Here is a 25,170-nt window from a genome sequence, read left to right as displayed (position 1 = left end):
CAGCGTTAAAGAAAAGGAAGCTGTCCGGCCTTGGATCAAGCGGGGGGGGGGAGCACACACCTCTGATTACAGTGCGGTCCTGTGACACCTGGTTAAAATGATAACAACAGCCTCAATAATCATAATGAGAGTAATGAGAGCTTAGACACACAGCTCCACACAAGAGCCCAGAGAGAAGCAGAGCTCAACCCTCGCTTCCAGTACTCGAGTGCCGGGGAGAGGGACAAGCTCATCTCAGCCCCTGCGCTGGTTCTCCAGGACTTACGAAAACCAAGAGAGATAGACAAGACAGTGCTGTTGACTGAACTACTTTATATGCAACAAAAAAGAAAAGGCTGTCACTGCCGTTTGAAGAACACTGGAGCCATTCTCAGGTAGGACTGTGATTCTGTACTTTAAGAAAGGCAGTTATCATCATAGCAGTGTATTCTGCTGAGGCCGAGGATGGAGGAGGAGCCTGACCTAGTGAAAGATATCTAGAGTGACTATTATTACTTGCTGCTGCTCTTCTCTACAGTCTGGGAAGGAATACTGGAAAGTGCAGTGGTTACCATCAATTATTTATTAGGCCGTTTGTGCTTGTCAGTCTGATTAGCATTAGTGTAATCACTGCTCTTCAGGGGAAAGGAAGGCCGCTCTCTCTCATCTGAAGGTAATCTTGCCGTTTTCAGAGTCTCATCTTCACCGGACGCGTCTTGCATAGCATCTGCTTTTGTCATCTCCACATATTTCTTCCCTTTTCCCCTTCCCCGTGTGTTTCTGTCTGTTGCTGCTCGGCCCCTTCCCCCCGCACCTCATTAATGTGTGTGAGTAAGTTGCTCTCTCCCAGCTTGTATAGAGTGACACCTATGGGTCTGATTAAGCCTCTGCACTCACTGGCAAAACACAAGAGGGGAAGACTTGCTAAGCGCCTGTATGGTATGTGAGTGTGTGCGTACATCTGTGCGTGTCTGTCTGCGAGATGCTGGAACAGAGAGACTATGGACTGTCCCCAATGAGTGACTGGCAGAGCAAAGCTGATATTTATATGTTCAGAACAAATGAGTGTAATCTCTATGTCGGCAATGGGCTTATTCAGCTTGCATGATTAGATTAATGGAACTGTTTCATATCATTGTATTAGGATGGTTAATGAAGACAATTAATTAGAAGACAACCTTCAGGCTATTGTCCCTTACATCTCTCAGATTTGGGTTAGAAATGGCCTGCTGCCATAGCTTTGAGTGTTTCTTCTCATTTATTTTCAGAGTTAATCTATGGCTACAGTTAGTGTCTCTTCCATTTGCATCCTACTCTTAGGCCACTCATGACCTTTCATTAATTATGGTTGCCCTGGCTTTAATCATTCTGTAATACCGTTGGAGATGAGAAGAGGAATAGGCAAAGCCATTTGCCACTTAAAAGATGTAACACTGCTCCTGGAATTAAATGTCTGCATTTCTGCATAAATTGTGTACAGGGCTCTGTGTTGAGAGTGCTAAAAGTGTCATATACATCAATTAAACATCTAAATAAAGACACATTGAAAACACAAGGAAAAAAAAAACATCAGCGCACATGTGAGCATGTACAGTATGTGCGCAGGAAGTTGGGGGTGTGAACAGGAAAGCTGAATAGCATTAGAATGTTGGCTGCCTAACAGAGTTATGTTTAAGCACAAAGTATGTATTAATGTGTAGGTGGGGAATTAGTCTCACTACAAGTGTCACATGGCTAAGAAATGACACCTTGCCCCATTTTTTTAAAGGTGAAAAAATTTACCTGGGGATTATTTTGTAATCTGAGCACCTATGCAGCTCTACAGTATCCTAATTCTCGTGGAGTTGTGGAGATTTATGCAGGCAGGAGTTAGATGGGATTTTAGGACTCGGCAGGAGATCTCTGGTTTTCTGGGAATGTTTAAGATCCGCCTCACCAGCATGGGATGGACTGCACTGGATGGAATTCATGGGTTGCCTTGGAAACATAATAGAAACATGGTTAAAAATAAAAGAATAAAATGTATTCATGTGTGTGGGATCCAGGGAACACTTAAATATGCTGTTTTACTAGGAGCTAGTCATCCCTTTTAAATATCTTTATTTAAACACAGGATCATTGGATCACAGGATCAGCTTTTAGCAATAATGTGTAACAACCCAATCCCCACACCAATCACTGTGCTCAGACCGCTGTTTCCTACAGCATTTGTATCAGCAAGCAGGAAATGGAAGAAATTGCTTGTGTCCTGTCAGTAATACAGTTTTTCCATAGATTTTTTTTTAAACCAAATAACCCCCTATGTATACATGAAGTTGTTTAGAATAATTCAACTTGTGTTATGGTAATAAACACCTCCTATGATTTTGTAGCTTTAGTATTTAGTCAACCTTTACCAGCAACACTGTTTTATATTGCCATATAAATAGCAACATATGTTCTAGATACTGTTAAATATCCAACTTTTTTAAGCCTACAGAGAAAAATATTTTCTTTCCCATACACAGCAGAAAATAAAAAGTCAAATAAAAAAACAGAATTTTCTTTAATGTGTTTTTCATTTATAAGCATGACGTACTGTATTTGCACCTCTATTTACCCTTTCAGGAGAAAAAAGTAAGATGTTTGTCATTCTATCCACGAGCAAGAGCTGTCATCAGGAAAGGGACTGTGAGAATAGCCATGTGGTTCAGAGATGTAATTCAAAGTGTATCTGTGATAATGACACATACCAGAGTTTGAGAACACGTTGTCAACCTCTATATACAGTGTATGCAATGTTTTATAACTGACAGGATAAACAGTGAGTGTTGGGGATAATGTAACATCATAAAAGTGGTTTTGGCTGTGGGTAGTCATGTGGTGAGCTAAGATTGGATGTGTGATGACTGCAGGGCTGAATACTTGAACAGGATATTTCAGTAGCTGTTGTAGCATTGTCAATATATCAATAGCTCATAGAGTAGAGACCTGAGCATGAATGCATTTTCAAAAGAGCATTTAAGTACATTTGCTGAGAATTAGCTGACTTGTGTAATAACTGATAGAGTGTATTGACTGCGGCCTAGTTTACTGTTGTCAAATCAATGCGATTGCATGCAAGTCCCACTACTTTTAAACAAACTTAACAGGCAAAGGGGATGTTCAGGGGGCACTGGAGGGAAATAAACAAGATTGATGCCCTTTTTATTATCTGTTTTTGCTATCTTTTCCTCTGTGTGTTACTTACAAATGGCGTTATCGGATATCCATTGTTTGGACTTCGATGTTCCTAAATAGCCTGATATATTGAGCTGAGGCTTTTAAGGTGGTTACAGGGGATTTCTGCCTTTGACTTGACATGAAAATAAAATGAATTCTGGCTCTGAAAGTTTTAAATATTTATGATTTTTTTTTTTTGTGCAATAGTTGGATAGAAGAAGTGACATGAGGCTTGTATTGGTAAGTAACCTAGCAGACTGCAGCAGGGACAGTAATGTATGTGTGTGTTTGTGTGTGTGAGAAAAAGAATGGGGGTTTGTCTAGGATAAGGTCTTTCTCTTGCAGGATACTGCTCACACAATTATTTTTCCATCTGCCCACTTCAGACCACGTGTGTGCTTTTTTCCACAGTTTTTTTGGTCCACATTGAACAGAGAAAAACATTTGTGTCACGGTTTTGAATACATGGAGAAATATAATAAATTAGCTTTCAATACAGTATACACTACAAATACCATAATAATAATTTTAGAAAATAAAATATTTGCCTTCATCATGCCCTATAATTTGACTCTTATTTTATAAATCTTGTCAAAATAAATTTCACAGTGCTGATCAGACTGCACAGGACAGAAAGCAGATTCTGCCCTCTTTGTCTGCTAGCCTTGCAACTGTGTGTCAGCATATGTAATTGTTGCAAGCTCCTATAGAAAAAAACGCTGCCGTCCCTTTAAGTGCTTCCACCAATTCTGATGGCGTGGTAATTTACATATCCCGTCCTCCCTCCCCCTTCAGGAGAGCTGAGTGAGGATGTGGAGGCTGCTAGTGAGACCACCACAGACCAGGAGGACCAAACCAAAGACAGAGAAAGTGGGGGGGAGAAGGAGCTCACCAAAGGGACAGGTAAGGCCAATATTTACACCACACACATTTAGGGAATACTATTCACGGGGAACATGTGGGCCTGCACCTGAAATGTGCTGAACAACAGGCCTTTTGTCTACTTAAATTTAACTTTTTTTTTTAAATATTAAAAACTCCCTAAATCCACTGTTAGCTTTCAAAGGCTGCAGGTTTCCAGGCATTAAATCCCATCAGATACAGTTGTGATAAACTGTCAATTTAGGTAATATGTTCAGGTGACATGTGACCCATGTTTTGTCTTTGCTCAATAGCTGATGTGAAGAGAGGGGCCTGTGTGAACACACATGTGATAGCTCTGTCACCTTCTCAACTTTGGTGCACACTCACAGGAACACAAACAACATTTACCTGTGTTTAATGTAATCAGATCAGGATGTTGTTGTTTTTTTTTACTCTGTGCACCTCTTTATTGACAGGTGTAGTTGGTGAAACCTACGCAGGGGGTTGGGCTTAGGGTAAGGGGGAGGAGCTTTAGGCCTAAGCAATCTCTCAAGGGCAAGCTGCAGTTCCTATAAAAAAAATAAAAGCATTTTGAGCATTTTTGGAAGCATTGCAGATTTGTAATCTTACAAATGTTTTCAAATTATGGGATTTTTCCTGTTTGAATGGTGCAGCATTGATCCATTTTCAACTCTTCATTGAAGGATGCACGTGTGGATTTTCTTTTTCTGTTTGTTGGGCCTGTTAGGACAATAACTACAACACATGGTGAAATATGAAAAGTTCTAAACCTCAAATCCTAAACCTTGGTATGATTGGGGTCTGTCTGGAAGGCCCTACATTGTTTTAACAGAGGGACTGTTTACAATGAAAGATGACAACATTGATGATAGTAGAAGTACTAAAACAGTTTTTGCAAAGTAAACTAGTATTAAAAGTAGAACTAATATAGCTTCCAATTTAATAATATTGATACTGGAGCCAGTAGTCAAAGTCCATTGATTGTCAGATGTGTGAAAGATGTTGATACTTGCTCTCCAGTACTTTAAACACAGACACTGTATGGCCGCCTTTCGCACTGTGCTGTCTCCTCAACATGAATGAAACATGGTCTAAGACTTGCTATGTGCATCACTGCGTCTAATTATATATAGACAGTGTTTGTTTACTGATTGTATTCAGATTTTTGAAATGTCAGTGTAAATGAAATATAGTTTCATTTGTCTTTCTTATGCACAATTTACTTTGTATGCCTGTGTTAGAAAAACAACGTTGGCAGTTAGGACATCTCTTATTCAATAGAAGAGATTTCTGATAATGATGACACTGAACAGTAACAGGCCTGGATAGATGCTTCTCACTTGTCTAACTTCCTGTGTTACTGCGGGATGTTTTGATTTACACTAGTCAGGTTAAAAGCTGGAAAACAATTCAGACCTTCTGCATACCTAGGTTTTTTATAAAGTGTAGCGGGGGGGGGGGGGAAACTTCATCACAGTGTTTGAAGCCCAGCCTTTGTAAAATGTCTTTGATATTCGAACTTCTATTTTAAATGAGGCTGAGTTGTTTGTGCTCTTTGAAAGGGCGACACTCTTCTTTGATGGAAGAAATAATGATATGCATGCCTGACTGAATATGGCTAAAAGTATGTTTTAGCACATCAAAATAAAGCACTTTAAAAAGCATTAAAATGAGCTGGCCGATTAATAATTCACTCATACCTGTGGTGCACAGGAAGACGACTCCTCGCATTAGGATTCCTCCTTTTTGAAAGGCATGCAATTTGATACAAGCATATTCAGTTCCTTTCCTCCCCTCTGTCAGTCGCTAATCACCAAATAAGTGTGTTTCTGTGTTTTCACAAAGGAAATATGTGCTTGCATATGAAAAATTTACAGCTTCCCAGCAGCTTATTAGAAACGCTTAGTTAAAAATAGCATGTGCATTAGGGAACCAGGTCTGAGGTTCTGTTTGATGTCAGTGAAAAGGTGGGTGGGTAGGTTGGGGTGGTGGGTGCAACGCTGTGTTGTCAGCGAAAAGTAGACAGCTGTAGTTTAATGGAAGGGTCCCTTTTTGTACGTCAAACTTTTTTGCGATTGATGAATACAATGCCCATTCAAAGCAAGTGCAGAAAACTTGTAGGGAAAAAAGCGAGGAAGACCTCACAATGCATTTGGTAAACAGAGGAGCACTTGTTTGGGCTGGTGATTGTCTGAAACTGTTTGTACAGTAGGCACACAGATGGCGTGCCTGATAGAATATTGTGTATGAGCATCTTGGCAAACCTGTTATTTATCTGAAAGGTGCCCAGTCTCCCACTGTCTGAGGCTGAGCTGTTTCTGAGGTCCATCATTAGAACTACTGAAGTATTTCTTCTCATCGTTGTCATGTAGCTGTTGGAACAGAGCACAACATTGTTCCTTTACAAATGACAGTCACTGTCAGACAGACAGCATTAGTGAACACAGAAAAAAGGCTTCCTCCTTTTTAAAGCCACTGTCAATCTTATTTTCTCTTTCGTGTTCCACAGCTCCTCAGTATTCATTAAAATCATTTAGAGGTACATCACAAGCCTTTGTAAAATGCATATGTATTCAGCATGTCATCTCTTGAAAGATGCCTTCATTATTCTGTTGTTTATTTTATTTATCTCAAAGATAATACATATATATGTACATGTACAGGCATTCAGACATATGTAAATGTCACATGCTCCCAACACTGCAGGTATTACGTGGTGCCACTTTTTGTGGTTATGCAGTGTATTATAATAACTATTACAATAAGTATATATCCTGAGAGAGGAAAATACAAATTAGGAGTAAAAGTAATTATATGTGAAATGCTAAAATCTTAATGTATTTGGACAATGATGTCTGTGTTAGCGTAGCTGCAAGTTAATCATCCTCTATGATTAGTAATTCAAAGGGTCATTTTTAATGCTAGGTATGAAATATGCATGAATGGATAGTCATGAGCCTCTTTCGTCTCTCCTCGCATCTCCTTCACCTAGCCGAGACAGCACTGGTAAAAGGAAAAGATCTTCTGCATAGGATCGGGATTCTTACCTTCATTAAAGCAGGTGGTGTATTTATGCAGCAGAAATGTATGGGGATGCAGCAAGGAGAAAGGCAGGGTGGTAAGTGTAGAGGAGATAGGAAGGTTAAGAGAGCATAAAGAGGAGGAAGGAGGAAATGTTAATACACCTGCAGATTTGGACACAATGTGATTTGACATATTTAACATAAATGTATGGGAGAGGTTGTATTGAAAGTTGGGGGGGGTTACAGGGATATGGGGAAGAGGGAGAGAGAAATAGTTTCTAAGGCGGAGAAGGTGGATGTCCTCTGAAACTGAGCTGGGGGTTGGGGGATATTTTTTCTAGCCTGGGTCATCAACATTCTGATACCAGTAAAGCCTGTGGAGATCACACAGACTTATAAGTAGTCAAAAGCACTACACTACTTACTGAAAACATGTAACATACAATGATATATATTCTGAATGTCAGTGAATCTTTAACCTACTGACTGAGAAATCAATATTTACTTTTGATGATATAATAATTGAACAAACATATTTATATTAATATTTTTAATATTTCAGTCAAAGTCATTTGCAATGTGTGTGTTTTTTTGATATTTCAATGCAAGATATCTAAAGCCAGTCCGAGAATAAGACTGGGGCTTGCAGGTTCCAATTTAGCATTTGATTAGCAGCTGCACACTGTTTTTACAGTGCCTGTGTAAAAATAAATAAATAAATAAAAAGTGCATGTTATGGTATTGTCCTACATCATTATGCCCGAAAATAATGCTTTTACCTCTCACATATTGGACTTAATCACAATTAAACCTTCATACATTTTAGACCGAACACCTGCAGCAGAAGTGTTGTTTAGATCATCATGTGAGGTTTAAAGAATTTACTTTACACAATAAGTGTAAATAGTTTATAATAGTAACAAATTATGACATAACATTATTGAATTGACATTAACATATTTACCTGACTGTACTAGAATCAGATTACTTTGCACCACTTTCAGGATGCTCCAAACCTGTACTGTGTTTCTCTATGGGTTTTCACACGGACCAGCTAAAAAATGTTCCAAAGTATTTATAGTTAAATTATACCAGAGAAATTGTTTGGAGGAAGACTGAGCAGCTGGGTTTTCTTATACAATCTATGTGTCTGCCTGTGTGTGTTTTTTGGCTCCACATCCACCTGTGTGTTTGTATAAATGTGCTTTACACATGTGCACGTTCAGGTGTGTTGCATGTAGGAGATGCTGTGTTGCACAATGTAGATGCTGCATTTAGTCTGTATAATGAACATGATGATTAGCATCCCCTAGACTCAGCACCGTGGCATTGCAGTCTGTTCATTTTTTATTGTGCTCTCGATTGTGCTGTTTGTCTTATGGTGTTGCTCATTCAGGAACAGACTTACCAAATGTTATGGATTGTTCTCTATATAACAGTGCAGATATGCAGATTTAATATGAACTGTGGTTGAAGTGGAAATTGCATGCTTATGGTTAGTTACAATCAAATTATTCAAGTTTACGTTATTGTTACTCTAAACCAGGAGACATTCAGTGCCATGGTGATTTCTCACTGCTTTTAAACCCTAAGTAGTATGAGAAATCAGGAGACAGAGCAGTGAAAATGTTTACATATTCATATCACGTCCTTTGAGTGCTTGTCATCCCTCAAATTGTAATTCCTTTTGTCTTTGAAGATAATAGGCCATAAATTGTCCTTGTTTGTGAGCCAACTCCCTGAAAGCTCAGTGTTTATGAGTTTTACCATGGGGTGTCTAATGGCCTAGCACCAGTGCTGTGTCCTGTAAAGGTGAACGCCATGTCATCCTCTTGTTCAGGGGCCAGAAGATTAATAATGCTCCTGCTAATTAATATCTGCTCTTAATTTCTTCATATCCGATTTGCCTTTTTAACTTTTGTTCTATAAATGCAGATTTGGACTTCATAAATAATAGGAAAATCTTTTATATGTAGCTTCAATATCAGGTTTTTAGTTCAAGGCTTCAGTTTGATTTTTTTATTTTATCAATGCAGAATAATTACTTGAGAAATATAAGATGAAATTGAACACTGACCTTTATTGCTGTGGGCTCTGGCACAGGCTGTAGAATAAAAATCTGAATAGAAATGGGGAAAAAGAAAAGACAATATTCAGGTATTGTTAGCATAGCATTAAAATAGAATGATTTGTAGCACTGGGGGAGTTGAATCATCTCCATATTAATGGCCAACTTGCAGAGGGAATAGAGGCTAGGATTTTTTACATTGCGTGGAACAGAAGGGCGTCAGAAGCCCTCTACAATGTGAAGGTGAAAGGTTTTAGGAAGTTGGGGATCAGAGGACACAGTTTTCAGAAAGTGTATCACAGAGGATCGTTGAGTTTCCCTTTGCACTGACTGTGGGCTGAGCTTAAGTTTAAAGTGATTGGCAGACTGTGGCAGTTCTGGGCAAAGTAACAGTAAAGTTATGCTTCCTTGCTGGCGTGGACAGACTGGATGATAGGTTATGTTTTGTTTTTTTTACAATCGGAGGCCTGAAGCTGCCACGGCGAGACAGGAACTGTGGTAATGAGGGGGCAGAGGCTCCAGAGATGATGAGGACCCCATGTCAGTCAGTAGGAGGGGAATTCCCCTCCACAAACAGCAGGATTATTTTCCCCCCCAAAGAATTCCTTACATATTGTTTACTGTAACTCACATCTTAGAATATGGATAACCTCTCTCAAGGATAAAGCAGTTCAATGGCAGCTGTGATTTCACTCCTGGAAGATTTCAATGGCAGATGACTGTTGTGGTTAATTCAGTCTGTGCTGTGTCAGTCACTGTGTCCAGCAGCCATCTCCCCCCCACCCCCTCTTAAAAGCACAACAAGCCTGTGATTGCTCCAGAGACTGGGGCAGTGTGCTGACAGCCCCTTTGCTGCTTGAATAATACAGTCCAGCTATGGGAGGTGAGACAAGGTGCCAAAGTCCAATTCACTTACGGGACTCAACAGCGCAAAAGCCTTTGGTTTACGGAAAAGAGGCATGAATTAATAATCACCTAATTGACTCTTAGGGGTTTTTTTCTACACTCTTGCGTTGCTTTTTGTGCTTTCAAACAAAAGCCCACCCTGTGTATCTGTCAGAGGAGGTTTGGTGTTGATGGGGGCTCTGTGTAATGACCAGGCAGAAGAGGTCAGGGTAATAGACAGACATTAAGGTCACTGACAGAGAGCGTCTCTGTGGAGGCTTACATGGGAATGGAACAAGTATTCTTAATCTAACAAGCCACAGAGGTTTTAATACAGAGATATACTGTAGTGTTAGGTCTTTATAAAGCATTATAAAAGCATTCAGGAAGCTCTTAAAAGTTCCACTACAGTCATACAGGGCCTCGTGTTGAAACCGTGAATTCAAGAGTTACTTGGCCAGAGTATGATTCTTTTTAGAAAGATATTTTCACTACCTTTTGGGATTTTATTTTCTCTGTGCTGCTCTCAGTTGCCCTCACAGGTAATAACATCAGAAAGTAAAACTAGACCTCACCTCTAGTTGTTCAGATATGTTTCACATCCATAGCATTATCTCACTAGGGACTGTCCTTTTCTTGTCTTTCTTGACAGTCCGTATGTATCTATCTATCTATCGGTCATTGGTTCTGATCACCTGCTCTTACAACAGTGTCTGATCTGCCATGTCAGTCTGTACGTAATGACCAAAAACAACCAAAAACTGTTATCTCTATTTCATTCACAGCTTTTCTATGTTTCGTTTTTGTTTGTTTTTTCATCACCCTTGACAAGGAAAGAACAGGATACATTGTATATTAGTCATGGTGCTGGTGATGGTGTCATGGTGTAGGATTCTTAAGAGAAGGCGATTGATCAGATTTACGGAGTCCAAATTGGCCGTGACGAGAGAGACTGCGTCTGAGTAAGCTTCCCCAGCCCTCCATCTGTCCTTCTCTCACACACACACACACACACACACACACACACACACACACACACACACACACACACACACACACACACACACACACACACACACACACACACACTCACTCTATCTCACACACACAAAAACATAAAACACCCTGAGCTAGAAGGCCGTTTTGGGCCCTTCTACAGTAGCTCTTCAGTGTCCTAGTGTAAACAGCCACATGTTTCACCTGGTGCTTATTGAATAATTGTGGAAGTGGAATATGCTTTTAATCAATTATGCTTATCCTCTTAATCATGAGGCTGAGAGGATACTTGTGTCTACTTAATCCATGTTTACTTTCTGTACTGTACGTATGTGCTTTATAGCTGTGGCACAAGCCCACATGTTACTTGTTCTTATTCAGTTCTTATACATGAAAATTGAGTGTTGAATTTTCTTTTTATTCGAGTCATTCCCAACGAATGGCAAGTGTACTTATTGAAGTTGTATTAGCTGCTATACCTATTTCTTTCTGTCCATGCAAAATGTGATGCAGTGGAGATTTTGGTTTTGTTAACGCTGAAGAGCAGGTGCTTAACACTTTTGCAGTCTGATGCTAATACTTTTAACAGATTTTGTTGGGTTTAGGGTACTGTTTGGCTCATTTTCTTTTCCTCATTGCTGGTCCCATGACTTAGACAACAGTTCCTTCCCTACCTTGTATCCTTGAGGCTTTTGGTGAAAAGTCAAATGTTGTTTATGGTAATACTGCACCACTGAGATCTGTACGTAGGTGGGTAGGTAGGTAGACAGATAGATGAAGGAAGGAAGGAAGGAAGGAAGAAAGAAAGTGAAGGTGACAACAGATGACTGTCCTTGTTTTCCTCGAGATGAGTTCAGGGGAAGTAGGAGTAGACTGAAGTGGAGTTGAGGAGGAGGAGGAATTGGTGAGGACAGTGCCATGACTGAGAGGTTAATGTCAGGGAATGGGAGGTTCCTTTTGTTTAACATTCCCTTTGTTTATTGGCGGATGTGTTTAATAGGATTGACTGTGACTGGACCCTAATGGGGCCTCCCTGGCTGATCCCGGTGTCTCTGGGAGATCTTGCAGGCTGCTCTGTCCAAAGCCAGGTCCCCCACTGGGTAATCAGCTCAACTGCCCTCGTCCTGATTGGAGCTGACATTTTAATGTCTGGAGCAGCGGCGTGGTCAGCCCTGCTTAACCTGACCCCCCACCAAACCACCCCTCCCCTATCAATGCCCTCTGTTCTCAATTTTCCCTTCTAGGACTGTACAAATCAGGCCAAATTTAACTCTTTATGGGTTTGTTAGTGGTTGGCAAGACACCTCCTTAAGTTTCACAGTGAACTCTTTCCACTGGTGACAAAGTGTGGTGCTACTACAGCTCCCCCATGATGGCTCCATGTGGATTTAGCTCCTCTGTGACCCCGTGCTTAACTGAGTGCTCAACTATGATGCCTCTCTGTGTGCCACCTCTAGTTTCTCTTTTTCTTTATAAAGTGGAGTACTTTTAAAGCGGTTCGCAGTGGCTTCTGTGGATTGTGAGGCCTTGCACTGCAGATGTGGAAATAAAAAGACATGCTGTTTTGTTAACAGTGGTGTTGTTTGCCTTAAAAGGATTAGCAGTGTGATTCAGTTTGTGAGCTAGAGAAACACCTGAAGTAACTCTATAGGTGACTTGGAAATCTTTCCAAAGATTGGCAGCTATACCACAATGACTGCAGCCCTTTTTTACATTTCCACAGACTGCACACCAAAGCATGACTGCATCCTGTGTATTTGCTTGGGTATGACTAGTCATTCTTTGAGCTCAATGGCATGTTTTTATGTCATGAAAATCTTCGAGTTAAATGAAAGCTTGTTGTCGTATGCAACCTAGCTTTGAGGAAATACCGAGATTTACTCAGGGGTTTGAAAAGATCTTACTGTTGTCTTTTTCTCTTTGTCACAGTCCAACTACAACACACTGGAGAAGGCTTAGCTGGTTACAGAAATGCCAGTGAAACAGAAAATTTCACTGGCATCCCCCTGCTTATGGAAACAAAGAGTTTTCCAAGCTGGATTTTTTGCTTTTTGCTCCCGTAAAAATGGCCGGTTTGCTCTTTTAAAATGAATACAAATTTTGGCAGGGCAGAACTGTATTTGTTCTTAAGTATGCTTGTGCTACAGTATCAGGATCACTCAACTAGTAAAACAAAATGTTGTCACTGTAGAATGTACACAAGACTATAGCTTGAACAATAGTAATAATAATAACATACATTAGCTGACATTCTAGCATTATGTGTATGTGGAACATTAATAGCCATTAACTGTTATACAAGTTAGAAGTATCTGAAGAAAAGTAATTACAGAAGCAAGTTGTGTTTAAAGTTGAGTCTTTGACTGATGGGCATTTCTGTACCCTTCTTACTGTATGATGAGGTTACAAGATGTTTATGTACATTGTCTCAAGTATACAAACTTATGTGGACTGAAAATATGTGGTGGTGTGAAACCCAATGCATCCTGTGGCAAATTAATATTTTTGTTAGCTGTTCATGGTTTGTTATGTTGTATAATATCCTGACAAGCCAACATTAAAAGAGACAAACCATCAGAGCACATTGGCAGTGCATTTCCCTGCATGGGAGGACAAGTAAGGAGTGTGTGGTATTTTTTATGGGGAGACATACGGATAGATAACAACACTTTCTTTGCCCAATTCCCATTAAATGTCATTATATCACATTTAAGAAAGACATTCCAAAGCTCTTTATCCACAGTGTTATTGATTGACCTGCTCCCAGGCTGCCAAGTCCTCACCTTGTCTCGACATGTCTGCTCTCCTCTCTTTATTCCTGTGCGCATGTTCAGCAGTGTCCAGCCACTTGGAACGGCACCAGTCAGATTCCCCGATCCCCTCCAAAAGGCCCTCTTCACGGTCAGAGGCCTCCGAGAGCCCACTCTCCTCAAAGCGTCCCAGGACAGCTGAGAAGAGCGCTGCGGAGCAGGTAAGAGTTACAAACCACACAAATCTGATAACACTGATGTCTTCAGATGTTCATAAAACATGTTTTTAAAACTCTTTGAGTTAAGGGATTCATGCTTAAGGTTATCTCAATTACCAAGCCCTCATTATAAGCTTGAAACTTACACTTCAATTAAAATAAATTTTTAGTTATATGGTTAGTTATCTCACTGACCCTTTTTATATTATGCAGGCTTCTTTTTCATATCTACTAAAAATTATTTTTACCTTTCTGCTGCAGTTCGCTGCTAATTGTGTATAAGGTGGAAAATCAATATAGTATTTGACATATGAGAGCACTTTGAAGTGGGTGCCAAGACTCAGTGGTACTCAGTAATACACAGTTGTCTGTGATCAGAGGGATCTGCCTGCTTGAGGGAAGGGGGGCCCAGTCTTCTGCCTGATCTACAGCTCCTCTTCAAACAGGCCCACTGTGCTCACCGCACCAGTTTCACCCCATTAACCCTCTGTGTATCTGTTTTCCCCCCTCTCTCTCTTTCTCTGTTCCTGTCTCTACCTTCACCCAGATGTACCAGTGCCCCTACTGCAAGTTCACCAACACGGACCTAAATCGTCTCAGAATGCACGTGATGACACAGCACTCTGTCCAGCCCATGCTACGCTGCCCATTATGCCAGGACATGCTCAACAACAAGATCCACCTGCAGTTCCACCTCACACACCTCCACAGTGTGGCTCCTGACTGTGTTGATAAGCTTATTGCCACAGTAAGTCCTGCATTGGGTACTGGGTGGGTTGGGATAGATGAAGTGTTAACTCCATTTAATATTTGTTATTTCTCAGTCATCAATGCTTTTGGATTCTTTTCTTTACCAACCTGCATATTTGAAGGTAACCTGAAGTTGGCCTGTGTTTTGTTAGATTGGTATGTAGCCATCTTCCAGAACTATAGCAAATATCATGCATAAGAACTTTAGGTAATGCATTATCCAAAGTTTTTATAACTCAGGAAATGCAGTGGAGGAAAAGCAGAATAGATGGCCTTGCTGCCTGGGTAAGCTGTATTGTCTACATAGCACCAATTTAAGTTCTAATTCCAATTTCTCTATTCACTCTGTCCCATATTGTGCATTATCTACGCAGTCATTCATATGTTGTGTTAGAGGCAAGGAAACCACAGCCACAAAGCTGTGCTGCATAGGCCCCACAAATTGCTACTCATACACATTATGGCCAGTCAGTTTGCAGGCAGCGGGTTAGGTCAAGGACAAGTGTAAGGATTCAGCAATGCCAAGAAGAGTCACTCGCTCTTAATCAATCCCTTACCCTGGAGTGGCTGCCTAGCTGTGAGAACAATTGTCATTCCTGTCTCCTCTAAATTACCAACATTCAGTCCTTTATCAAACACAAAGAATGCTGTTAATTGTGAAATGGCTGCAGGCAATCCCATTGGCTCATTGAAAATGATTGGGCCTTTTTAAGTTGCATATTTTTCTCCTCTTCTCAATGTCTTAACGTGCCCATCATCAGAGAGCCCTTTTCCAGCTCTCTTCTAATCACAGTCATTTGGGAAGGGGAACTCATAATCTGTTTTTGTATTTTTTTTAATCATTTCAAGATGAGCAGGTCTCGTAGCTCCCAGTTCATTTATCACTACATTGACATCCTTGCCTTGTCTGTGATGCTAGTCAAAACAAAGCCTATCATTCATTCATTATGAATATCTTAAAATAATGGTGACACAGATTAATCAAAACTTAATGAACCGTTTCCCTGTTTCAAGAAATTCTGGTATAAGTAATGGAAATGTTATTATTCACTACAAATCAGGCCAAAATCAAGTCTCAAGCAAAACACTGTTCTAAAAACGTTCAAGTCCACTCTTACAGGAAATAAGATCCATAATGTGTAGTGTTTGTAGCTTGTCATGTGATCTGAAGTTAGCTTTCGATCAGCTGCAATGCACTGGTGCACCCCTTTTCTACCTAGAGAGAATACTTTCTTTGCTTCCTTTAATGCTCATCAAGGGGAAATTAAATTTTATTTGCCCTGTTTTCTTGTAAATCACTGAGCAAATCTTTGTTCTGTTCTATCCTGTGAGGCTAAATAGCTTGCTGGACAATCACCGAGTAAAATATTGCTCTGTCTGCTGCCTCACCATCTTCATTCCCCATCTAGAAAGTAAATGGCAAGCACATTAGTATGGTAGACTGCAATATTTATTTCTTTTATAGAGGTAGTAATGTACTGAACCACTACAAGAGGACCGTGATAGAACAGAGGTAATATAACACACATTAAAGCTAGCACCTTTTTATAACTGCTGAATGCAGATGGAAAGGTACTTTATGCTGTTCACATGTCTAAGGAGAGGACCCTAATTAATTCTGAAATAGGTGACTTTTATTTCTTGCCAAGCATGCATTATGATGCGTTCACTCTCCCCCTCTTCATCCATTCATACACCTATTCTCCCTTTCCACTCCATGTCTCACATGCCTCTGTCTCATATACTGCACATACATACAGCACAGTATATATATGTAACTGAAGCTATATATATATATATATATATATATATATATATACACACACACACACACACACACACACACACACACACACACACACACACACACACGTATTCCTCCAGTCCTCACTCTATGTCTAATTTTCTGTCTGTGTAAGATAGGGGTAATGAAAATAATTGTGCTTCATTAATTCTGAGTCTGGCTAGATGATAGCCATACTGAATGATGTTTGCCAATTAGGCGGTTCAAATTAAAAGTGACCTTGGGATACTCTGCTCTTTCCACTAATCGCCTAATGAAGCAGTTGTCTAGAAACAGTCCACTTTGTAATGTAAATTATTGCTTTTTTTTGTTTTGTGACTTTCCTGGCTGGTTGCATACATTTTTCACTTTTCATTTTGAAGAGAGAGAGAGCTAAAAAACCAAGGAGGAAATGGCTGGATGTTTTAATGCTAAATTTATGACCACACTAACCATACAGTCCTGTACTTTGTGATGGAAAGCGTTAACTGTTCTACTCCTCTTGCTTGAGGATGATTTTGCTCCCTTTGGATCTGGCCTATAGGCTACATGACATGCTACAGTGACGCTACGTTTAGCTGTGTTCTCACTATGCCTATTAGAGGAAGCATATGGCACATAGGGTAAATTAACCAAAGAATCAACCATACAGATCTGACACTGCACTCTCTTACCTTTACTATTATTAACACATTTCTTATCATTATGAATTGATTGTGCTTACATACTGTATGTACAATAACGATTGTGCATTTGCAGTCCTTGATTTGAATATCCCTTTATTAGATCATTTACAGTGTAGACTGAGAGGAAGCACAGGGCGAGAGCCTGGGGAGAAGCAGAGTAAAGACGTGATAAAGTTCGCCATTCAGAATCGAATCAGGGACCTTGCAGTTACAGTGGAAGTGACACAGACGGCAGGTTTACCGGAATGCATTCTTTAAGATTTGTTTCCCTTTGGTCTCCTTCATATGAGATATCTTTATTTAATATTACTTGAAAAGACTACCTATAGGCCTTTAGGCTAACAGTGAAAGGTAAAGAATGTCTTAAAATTGAGGTTGAGCAGTAAAACGGAAAGGGATAAGAGAAGAGATACTGTGGGGAGGGGTGAATTGAAATTCAGCATGTAGAGTGAAGCTGATTATTCTGTTTGTGAAGTTAATTGAAGGAAGGTGAAAAAGCGAGCGCCTCATTTTCCAAGCTCATCCAGTTTCAGCCGATTATTATTGTTAAATAGGGAACTGTTAATTAGTTATTTTGTTTCAGGTTTTGGGTGTGAAAAGAGACTATCTGAGGGGAAAATAGGAGTAAAGTTGAGGGAGAGCAGCAGGAATAAACGGAGGTTGCTGTCGTTCACACATGATTAACTCCAACCTTTCGAGAGCAGGGAGAACCTGGGTTCCTCGCTGTACTTTTTCAATCAATACTTATTCGTCCTTGAAATGTTCCAAATAGAAAAGGAAAAAGGAAAAAAAACTTATTTCTTCCCAATTTAAAATGCATAACTTCTCATCAGCAATGAAATTGTTTTTCTTTTGCTTTACTGTTAAGGAACACATAGTCTCATTTAGCAATTATTCTTAAATGGAATCCTTCATTTAATTGGCACTTACAGCTGTACCACTGAGAATACTGAAGTTAGCTGTAAAAGTGTAACATGGCTCGGCATAGTGTAACTACTTTTTCCCCTTTGTCACAGTACTCATTTTTCAAGAGTTTTTTCATTAGTTCTATTTTATGAGTGCCACTTAATAAAGTGTTAAGCTAGCTGAGATACTCTCTGACATGAGGTCCATCATCCTAATTGGCTGCAGCGGATCTTAAATAGGCACATGCTAAAGCACAGGAGGGGAAACTTCATATTCTGAGAATGACAATCAAAGTAAATAGTATGGTCATGATTGTGTGTATGCACATGCACATATGTGCTTGTCAAGTGATTCATATAAAAATAGTAGCATGCAAATGTATGAGGACTGTGTGAGAGGACTGTGAATGTGTCTTAAGTTTTAGGTTTAGTGTCAATTAACCTCAGTGCTATGTATACATGTAACAGTTACAGTATGCATTATTGATGGTAACTACTTTGTGTATCTTCTTGTTTGTGTCTCAGTTTTTCCTTTAATTCTTGAAACTAAAATATAAAATTACATTTTCACTCAGTGAGCTTATTCACACTAGAATTCCTTTGTGCTTTGTTTTTTCCAGGTAACAGCAACTGAAGCACTGCCAGCAAGCATGTTCATACCTGTACCTAGTCCAGACAGAGAGTCCCAGAGCACCCCTCATGCCACAGTCATCTCTAACTCTGAAGATACAAAGAAGCAAGCTGGTTAGTGTCAAAAAACAATCTCTCTAAAAACATAAATGAATAACAGTAGTTTAACCATGGGTTCTGTAATTCTGTAATGAGTTCATTTTCACATGGCATAATCTGGCGTGAAACGAGATTGAACTAAATTGTATCACTTTATAACTGGGTATGCATACACTGGTGCTATATGAAGTCAGTAGTTATTACAAAGACGGGAAATAACAAATCATCATTCAGGTATTTTAGTGTTTTACAAACAAATTGATGTCAGTAATGGTTTCAGTACATTTTTCTCACACAGCGTAATGAAAAACAAGGCCCTTTTTCATGCTTAGGCCTTTATTCACAACAAGACAATATGAATGATGGTTGGTATTCACAAGCCTTATAATTAGTCATTTCCTTTTAATTTTTTCCGTGCCTTTCCAAGAGTATTATCACGATGAGTGCTTTAAGGTCCTATTTGGAAATTTTGTAGGCACCTAATGAATTGCTCTCTTATTTTGGCTTATTCATCCACAGATGCATCAGATGCTGATGCAGAGAAGGGGGTGTCACTGCCTCCAGAAATAGCTGAAGCTCGCAAGTCACCTCTGGAAGATCAACAATTAGAGAGAGATGATGCCACAGGATTCCTGTGCTGGAAGAAAGGCTGTAATCAAGTGTTCAAGTCATCCAACTCTCTCCAGATGCACTTCAATGAAGTTCACAACAAAAGGCCCCAGTTGCCTGTTTCAGATCGCCATGTCTACAAGTACCGCTGTAACCAGTGCAGCCTGGCCTTCAAGACTGTGGAGAAGCTACAGCTCCATTCACAGTATCATGTGATCAGGGCAGCCACCATGTGCTGCCTCTGCCAGCGAAGCTTCAGAACACTACAGGCCTTGAAGAAACATTTAGAAACCAGCCACCTGGAGCTGAGTGAAGCTGATATCCAGCAGCTTTATGGTGGCTTATTGATGAATGGTGACATAATGGTAATGGGTGATCCATCCCTTGGTGAGGAGCATGGAATTCTGGGAGAAGATGATAAAGAAGGGGATGAAAGTGACCCAGAGGAAAAACAAAGCCCTACAGGTAGTGACTCTGGCTCACTGCAGGAAGATTCTGGATCTGAACCTAAACGTGCTTTGCCATTCAGAAAAGGGCCGAACTTTACTATGGAGAAGTTCTTGGATCCATCTCGTCCTTTCAAGTGCACTGTATGCAAAGAGTCTTTTACACAGAAGAACATTCTTCTAGTTCACTATAACTCTGTCTCCCACCTGCACAAGGTGAAAAGGGCTCTTCAGGAGTCCACTACTGGCCAACCTGAGCCTACCAGCAGCCCTGACAACAAGCCATTCAAGTGCAGCACTTGTAACGTGGCATATAGCCAGAGTTCTACTCTGGAGATCCACATGCGCTCTGTTCTACACCAGACCAAAGCTAGGGCAGCCAAACTTGAAGCAGCAGGAGGGATTACTGGCTCTGCAAGTGCTACTGGTTTAAGTGGCGGAGGCTCCAGCACCAACACTTCAACATCTAGTCCAAGCCCAGCCAGCAACTCAACTACTAGCTCTGCCAACCACAGTTCTTCTGGGACTCAAACTGGTAGTAGTCTTGGAGGAAACCATATGAGCCAGACTCATAGCATTGAAACCCTGGGGAATTCTTCAGTGAGCTGCCATTCTTCACCATCTGAGAACCATGAAGTCAAAAAGTCCAAATTTACTGACATGCTGACTGCTAGGGGGCAACAACAACAACAGCAGCAACAGCAACAACAACAACAACAACAACAACAACAACAACAACAACAACAACAGCTTCAGCAACAGCAATTAGCTCAAGCTCAAGCCCAAGCTCAAGCACAGCTTCAGCAAGAGCTCCAGCAGCAGGCTGCTCTTTTACAATCACAGCTGTTCAACCCAGCACTTCTGCAGCACTTCCCAATGACAACTGATGCACTTCTCCCCCTCCAACAGCAGCAGTTGCTATTTCCTTTCTACATCCCTGGAGCAGAATTTCAGCTGAACCCAGAGATCAACATCAGTAGCTCAGCACTTGGCCTAGCAGGATCCTCCACCTCCTCACTGCTGGAAGATCTAAAGAACTCAGCCCAGCAGGCCCAGCAGAGTTGCTTGCAGCAGCAGTTGATGCACCACCACCTTCAGCAGCAACATCAACAGCAGCAGCAACAACAACAACAACAACAACAACAGCAACAGCAGCAGCAACAACAACAGCAACAGCAGCAGCAACAACAACAGCAACAACAGCAGCAGCAGCAGCAGTCTCAGGGGCAGATGGCATTGCTGCAGCAGAGTACGTCTCTCCTCCAGCAGGCTGAAAAAAAGCATAGAACCCACTCCTCTCAGAATGAGAAAGACAGAGAAATACAAAGAGAGAAGGACACAACTGAAAAAAATGAGGAATATTTTAACAGAGATACAGACAGCAAGTCAAAAGAAAAGAAGGACATTCAGCATATTTCAATAAACATAAACCATGATAGTGGCTTGCCTCCACCAAGGATTGCTTCAGATGCTCGAGGAAATGCAACTAAAGCCCTGCTGGAAAATTTTGGGTTTGAGTTAGTAATACAGTACAATGAAAATAAACAGAAAGCTCAGAAAAAGACAGCTGGACCTGCAGGATCAAGTGGTCCAGGTGGGATAACAAGAGTGGTGGACCCCATTGAGGGATTAGAGAAACTGGAATGTGAAGCCTGTGGCAAGCTGTTTTCAAACATACTGATTCTGAAGAGTCACCAGGAGCATATCCACCAGGCTTTCTTTCCATTTCGATCCCTTGAGAGATTCGCCAAGGAATACAGAGAGCATTATGATAAACTCTATCCACTGAGACCCCCTACACCAGAGGCTGCTCCGGCTCCGCCACCTCCACCTCCTCCACCTCCGCCACCACCCCAAAGAGCTCCCACACCAAATATTCCTGTGTCCACTGCCTCACTCACACCTCCGACTGTACCTCCCCCACAGCCACCAGTGACAATGGCACAAATTCCCATGCCAATGGATTTGCCCCTCTTCTCGCCACTGATGATGCAGTCCATGTCTCTCCAGTCCTTGCCCACTCAGTTGCCTCCGCAGCTACCATCTGTTGAGCCAAGCCTGGCCTCAGACCTGGCCCAGCTCTATCAACAACAGCTCACACCAGCCATGCTACAGCAGCAGCAAAACAAGAGGCCACGGACACGAATCACAGATGACCAGCTTAGGGTCTTGCGACAGTACTTTGATATCAACAATTCACCAAATGAGGAGCAGATTAAAGAGATGGCAGATAAGTCAGGGCTGCCACAAAAAGTCATAAAGCACTGGTTCAGAAACACCCTATTTAAAGAGCGACAGCGCAACAAAGACTCACCATACAATTTCAATAATCCACCAACAACAACTCTAGAAGACTCAAAAATTGACTCTAAACCTCCTTCCCCTGAACCACAGAAACATGACTTATATGGAAGCAAGAGATCATCCAGGACTAGATTTACTGACTACCAGCTAAGAGTACTACAAGATTTCTTTGATGCCAATGCTTATCCTAAAGATGATGAATTTGAACAGCTCTCTAACCTTCTGAACCTCCCCACTCGTGTTATTGTTGTGTGGTTCCAAAATGCTCGCCAGAAGGCAAGGAAGAATTATGAAAACCAGGGTGATGGCGGAAAAGAAGGTGAAAGACGAGAATTGTCAAATGACCGCTATATCCGCACCTCAAATCTGAACTACCAGTGCAAGAAATGCAGTCTGGTTTTCCAGCGTATATTTGATCTAATAAAACACCAAAAGAAGCTGTGTTACAAAGATGAAGATGAGGATGGACAGTATGACAGCCAAAATGAGGATTCACTGGACTTTTCCCACGAATCTTATACTCCCTCTGGGTCTTCCTGTCACACCCCAATGCCCTCCTCTTCAAGTCTCTGTCCACTTCCACCCTCCACTTCAGCGTTTTCACACCTCCCATCTACTGAGAAAGAGGAGGCATCACCAGCAACCACCTCAAACCTCTATGATGAGAAGCCCAAGCAGTTACCAGAAATTTCTCCTGATCCACGAGAAAACCAAACCACTATTAAGCAGGAAATTGTGCATCAACCCCAGTCTGAGGCACAACACCATAGACCTCAAAGAGAAGAGAAAATTCAAAGTATGTCCAAGCCCATCAAACACTCATCTCCTTCCTTCTCTCAGCAACAGCAGCAGTGTGGTCCCTCAGCCTCTCAGACAAGTCAGGCCTCATCACAAAGCTCTCACTTGAGCCTCAATGCGCACCTGACCTCTGCCACACAACAACTGGCACAACAGATGATCCAGTACCAGTGTGAGCAGTGCAAAATTGGCTTCCCCTCCTTTGAGCACTGGCAGGAACACCAGCAATTACACTTCCTTTCTGTGCAAAATCAATTCATCCACCCTCAATTCCTCGATCGTCCAATTGACATGCCTTTCATGCTGTTTGATCCCAGCAATCCTCTGCTCGCAAGTCAGCTACTCTCCGGGGCAATGCCACAGATTCCCAGCAGCTCTGCCACCTCTCCGTCCACCCCCACCTCCACCATGAACTCCTTGAAGAGGAAGTTAGAGGAGAAAGCTGGCACTAGCCCAGGAGAGAACGACAGCACAAATAGCGGAGAAGAGCCACAGAGAGACAAGCGGCTCAGAACCACCATCACACCTGAGCAGCTAGAGATCCTTTATCAGAAGTATTTATTAGATTCAAATCCCACACGTAAAATGCTTGACCACATTGCTCATGAGGTGGGGTTAAAGAAGAGAGTAGTGCAAGTCTGGTTCCAAAATACCAGAGCGAGGGAGAGAAAAGGCCAGTTTAGAGCAGTAGGGCCAGCTCAAGCTCATCGTAGGTGCCCTTTTTGTCGAGCTCTTTTTAAAGCAAAAACTGCCCTTGAAGCACACATTCGCTCTCGTCACTGGCACGAAGCCAAACGTGCTGGATACAATTTAGCTCTCGCTGGTATGTTACCTGAGCACGAAGGTATGCAGATAAAAATGGATGCTCTAGAGACATCAAGTTACTCACAACTGGCTCCATCAAACAGTGATGGACAAAGCTCATCCATGTCACCAGTGAACAAAGGCATGGATTTGTCTCCCAGAGCTCTACTGAGCCCTTCATCCATTAAAGTTGAGGGGATGGAAGATTTTGAGAACGCAACCATGTCATCTGTGAACCTCAGCTTTGATCAAAGCAAACTGGATAATGATGACTGCTCTTCTGTGAATACAGCCATCACAGACACAACCACAGGTGATGAGGCCAATGCTGATAATGACAGTGCTGATGCAAAGCACAGCCAAAATAGTGGTGATTACCTGTCTAAGTCTGGGGGCTCAGCCCCGATCCTTGAAAATGATGACCAGATGTCCTCAGGGCTGGTAAGCCCTGCAACAAGCTATTATACCAAGGACTATGAAAATGAACATATGATTGACCACAGTGAGACGTCCAGCCTGGCTGACCCTTGCTCACCAAGTCCTGGAGCGTCAGGTACCAGGAGCATCGACAGCGGAGATCGACCTGGCCAAAAGCGCTTCCGAACCCAGATGACTAACCTCCAGCTGAAAGTGTTAAAATCCTGTTTTAACGACTACAGGACTCCCACTATGCTGGAATGCGAGGTACTTGGCAATGACATTGGACTTCCAAAGCGGGTGGTTCAGGTATGGTTTCAAAATGCTCGTGCCAAGGAGAAAAAGGCAAAGCTCAACATGGCCAAGCACTTCGGAATAAATCAGACATCCTATGAGGGTCCGAAGACTGAATGCACTTTGTGTGGTGTTAAGTACAGTGCTCGTCTCTCTGTTCGTGATCACATTTTCTCCCAGCAACACATCTCTAAGGTGAAGGATACCATTGGCAGCCAGATCGATAAGGAAAAAGAATACTTTGACCCAGCCACTGTCCGCCAACTTATGGCCCAGCAAGAGATGGACCGCATTAAGAAGGCCAATGAAGTTTTAGGACTGGCACAGCAGCAGGCCATGCAGCAGCAGCAGGGGATGTTTGATAACCCTGCAATGCAGGCTCTGAATCTTCAGTCAGCCTATCCAAATCTGCAAGGCATCCCACCTGTCCTTTTGCCAGGGGTTGGCAGCCCCTCTCTTTCCAGCTTTAACTCATCTAATTCAGGTACGTCATCATTAACCACAATACACACATATTGAACTTAAAAGTGAAACCTAGTAGTAACAGTACGACACTAGAGCACAATATTTCTTCTCTTCTTAAAATAAGCTCTCTTCCCGTAAATCAGTCTGTCACATGTACTCATTTACGCACTGTAGA

General features: G+C 41.5%; 1 protein-coding gene across 1 annotated transcript in view; it reads left to right on the top strand.

The window, feature by feature from the left end:
- Positions 1 to 25,170, top strand: part of zfhx3b (zinc finger homeobox 3b) — a 111,094-nt gene that overhangs the window by 78,976 nt on the left and 6,948 nt on the right. Inside the window, exons 4-8 of the mRNA XM_046033275.1 lie at positions 3,976 to 4,083; positions 13,872 to 14,008; positions 14,553 to 14,753; positions 18,750 to 18,873; positions 19,378 to 25,014. Coding sequence (XP_045889231.1) covers positions 3,976 to 4,083; positions 13,872 to 14,008; positions 14,553 to 14,753; positions 18,750 to 18,873; positions 19,378 to 25,014 — 6,207 coding nt within the window. The remainder of the gene's footprint in view (positions 1 to 3,975; positions 4,084 to 13,871; positions 14,009 to 14,552; positions 14,754 to 18,749; positions 18,874 to 19,377; positions 25,015 to 25,170) is intronic.

The sequence above is a fragment of the Micropterus dolomieu genome, linkage group LG20 (assembly GCF_021292245.1).
Source record: "Micropterus dolomieu isolate WLL.071019.BEF.003 ecotype Adirondacks linkage group LG20, ASM2129224v1, whole genome shotgun sequence".
Classification (NCBI taxonomy): Eukaryota; Metazoa; Chordata; class Actinopteri; order Centrarchiformes; family Centrarchidae; genus Micropterus; species Micropterus dolomieu.
This window is presented reverse-complemented; position numbering and strand designations above follow the sequence as displayed.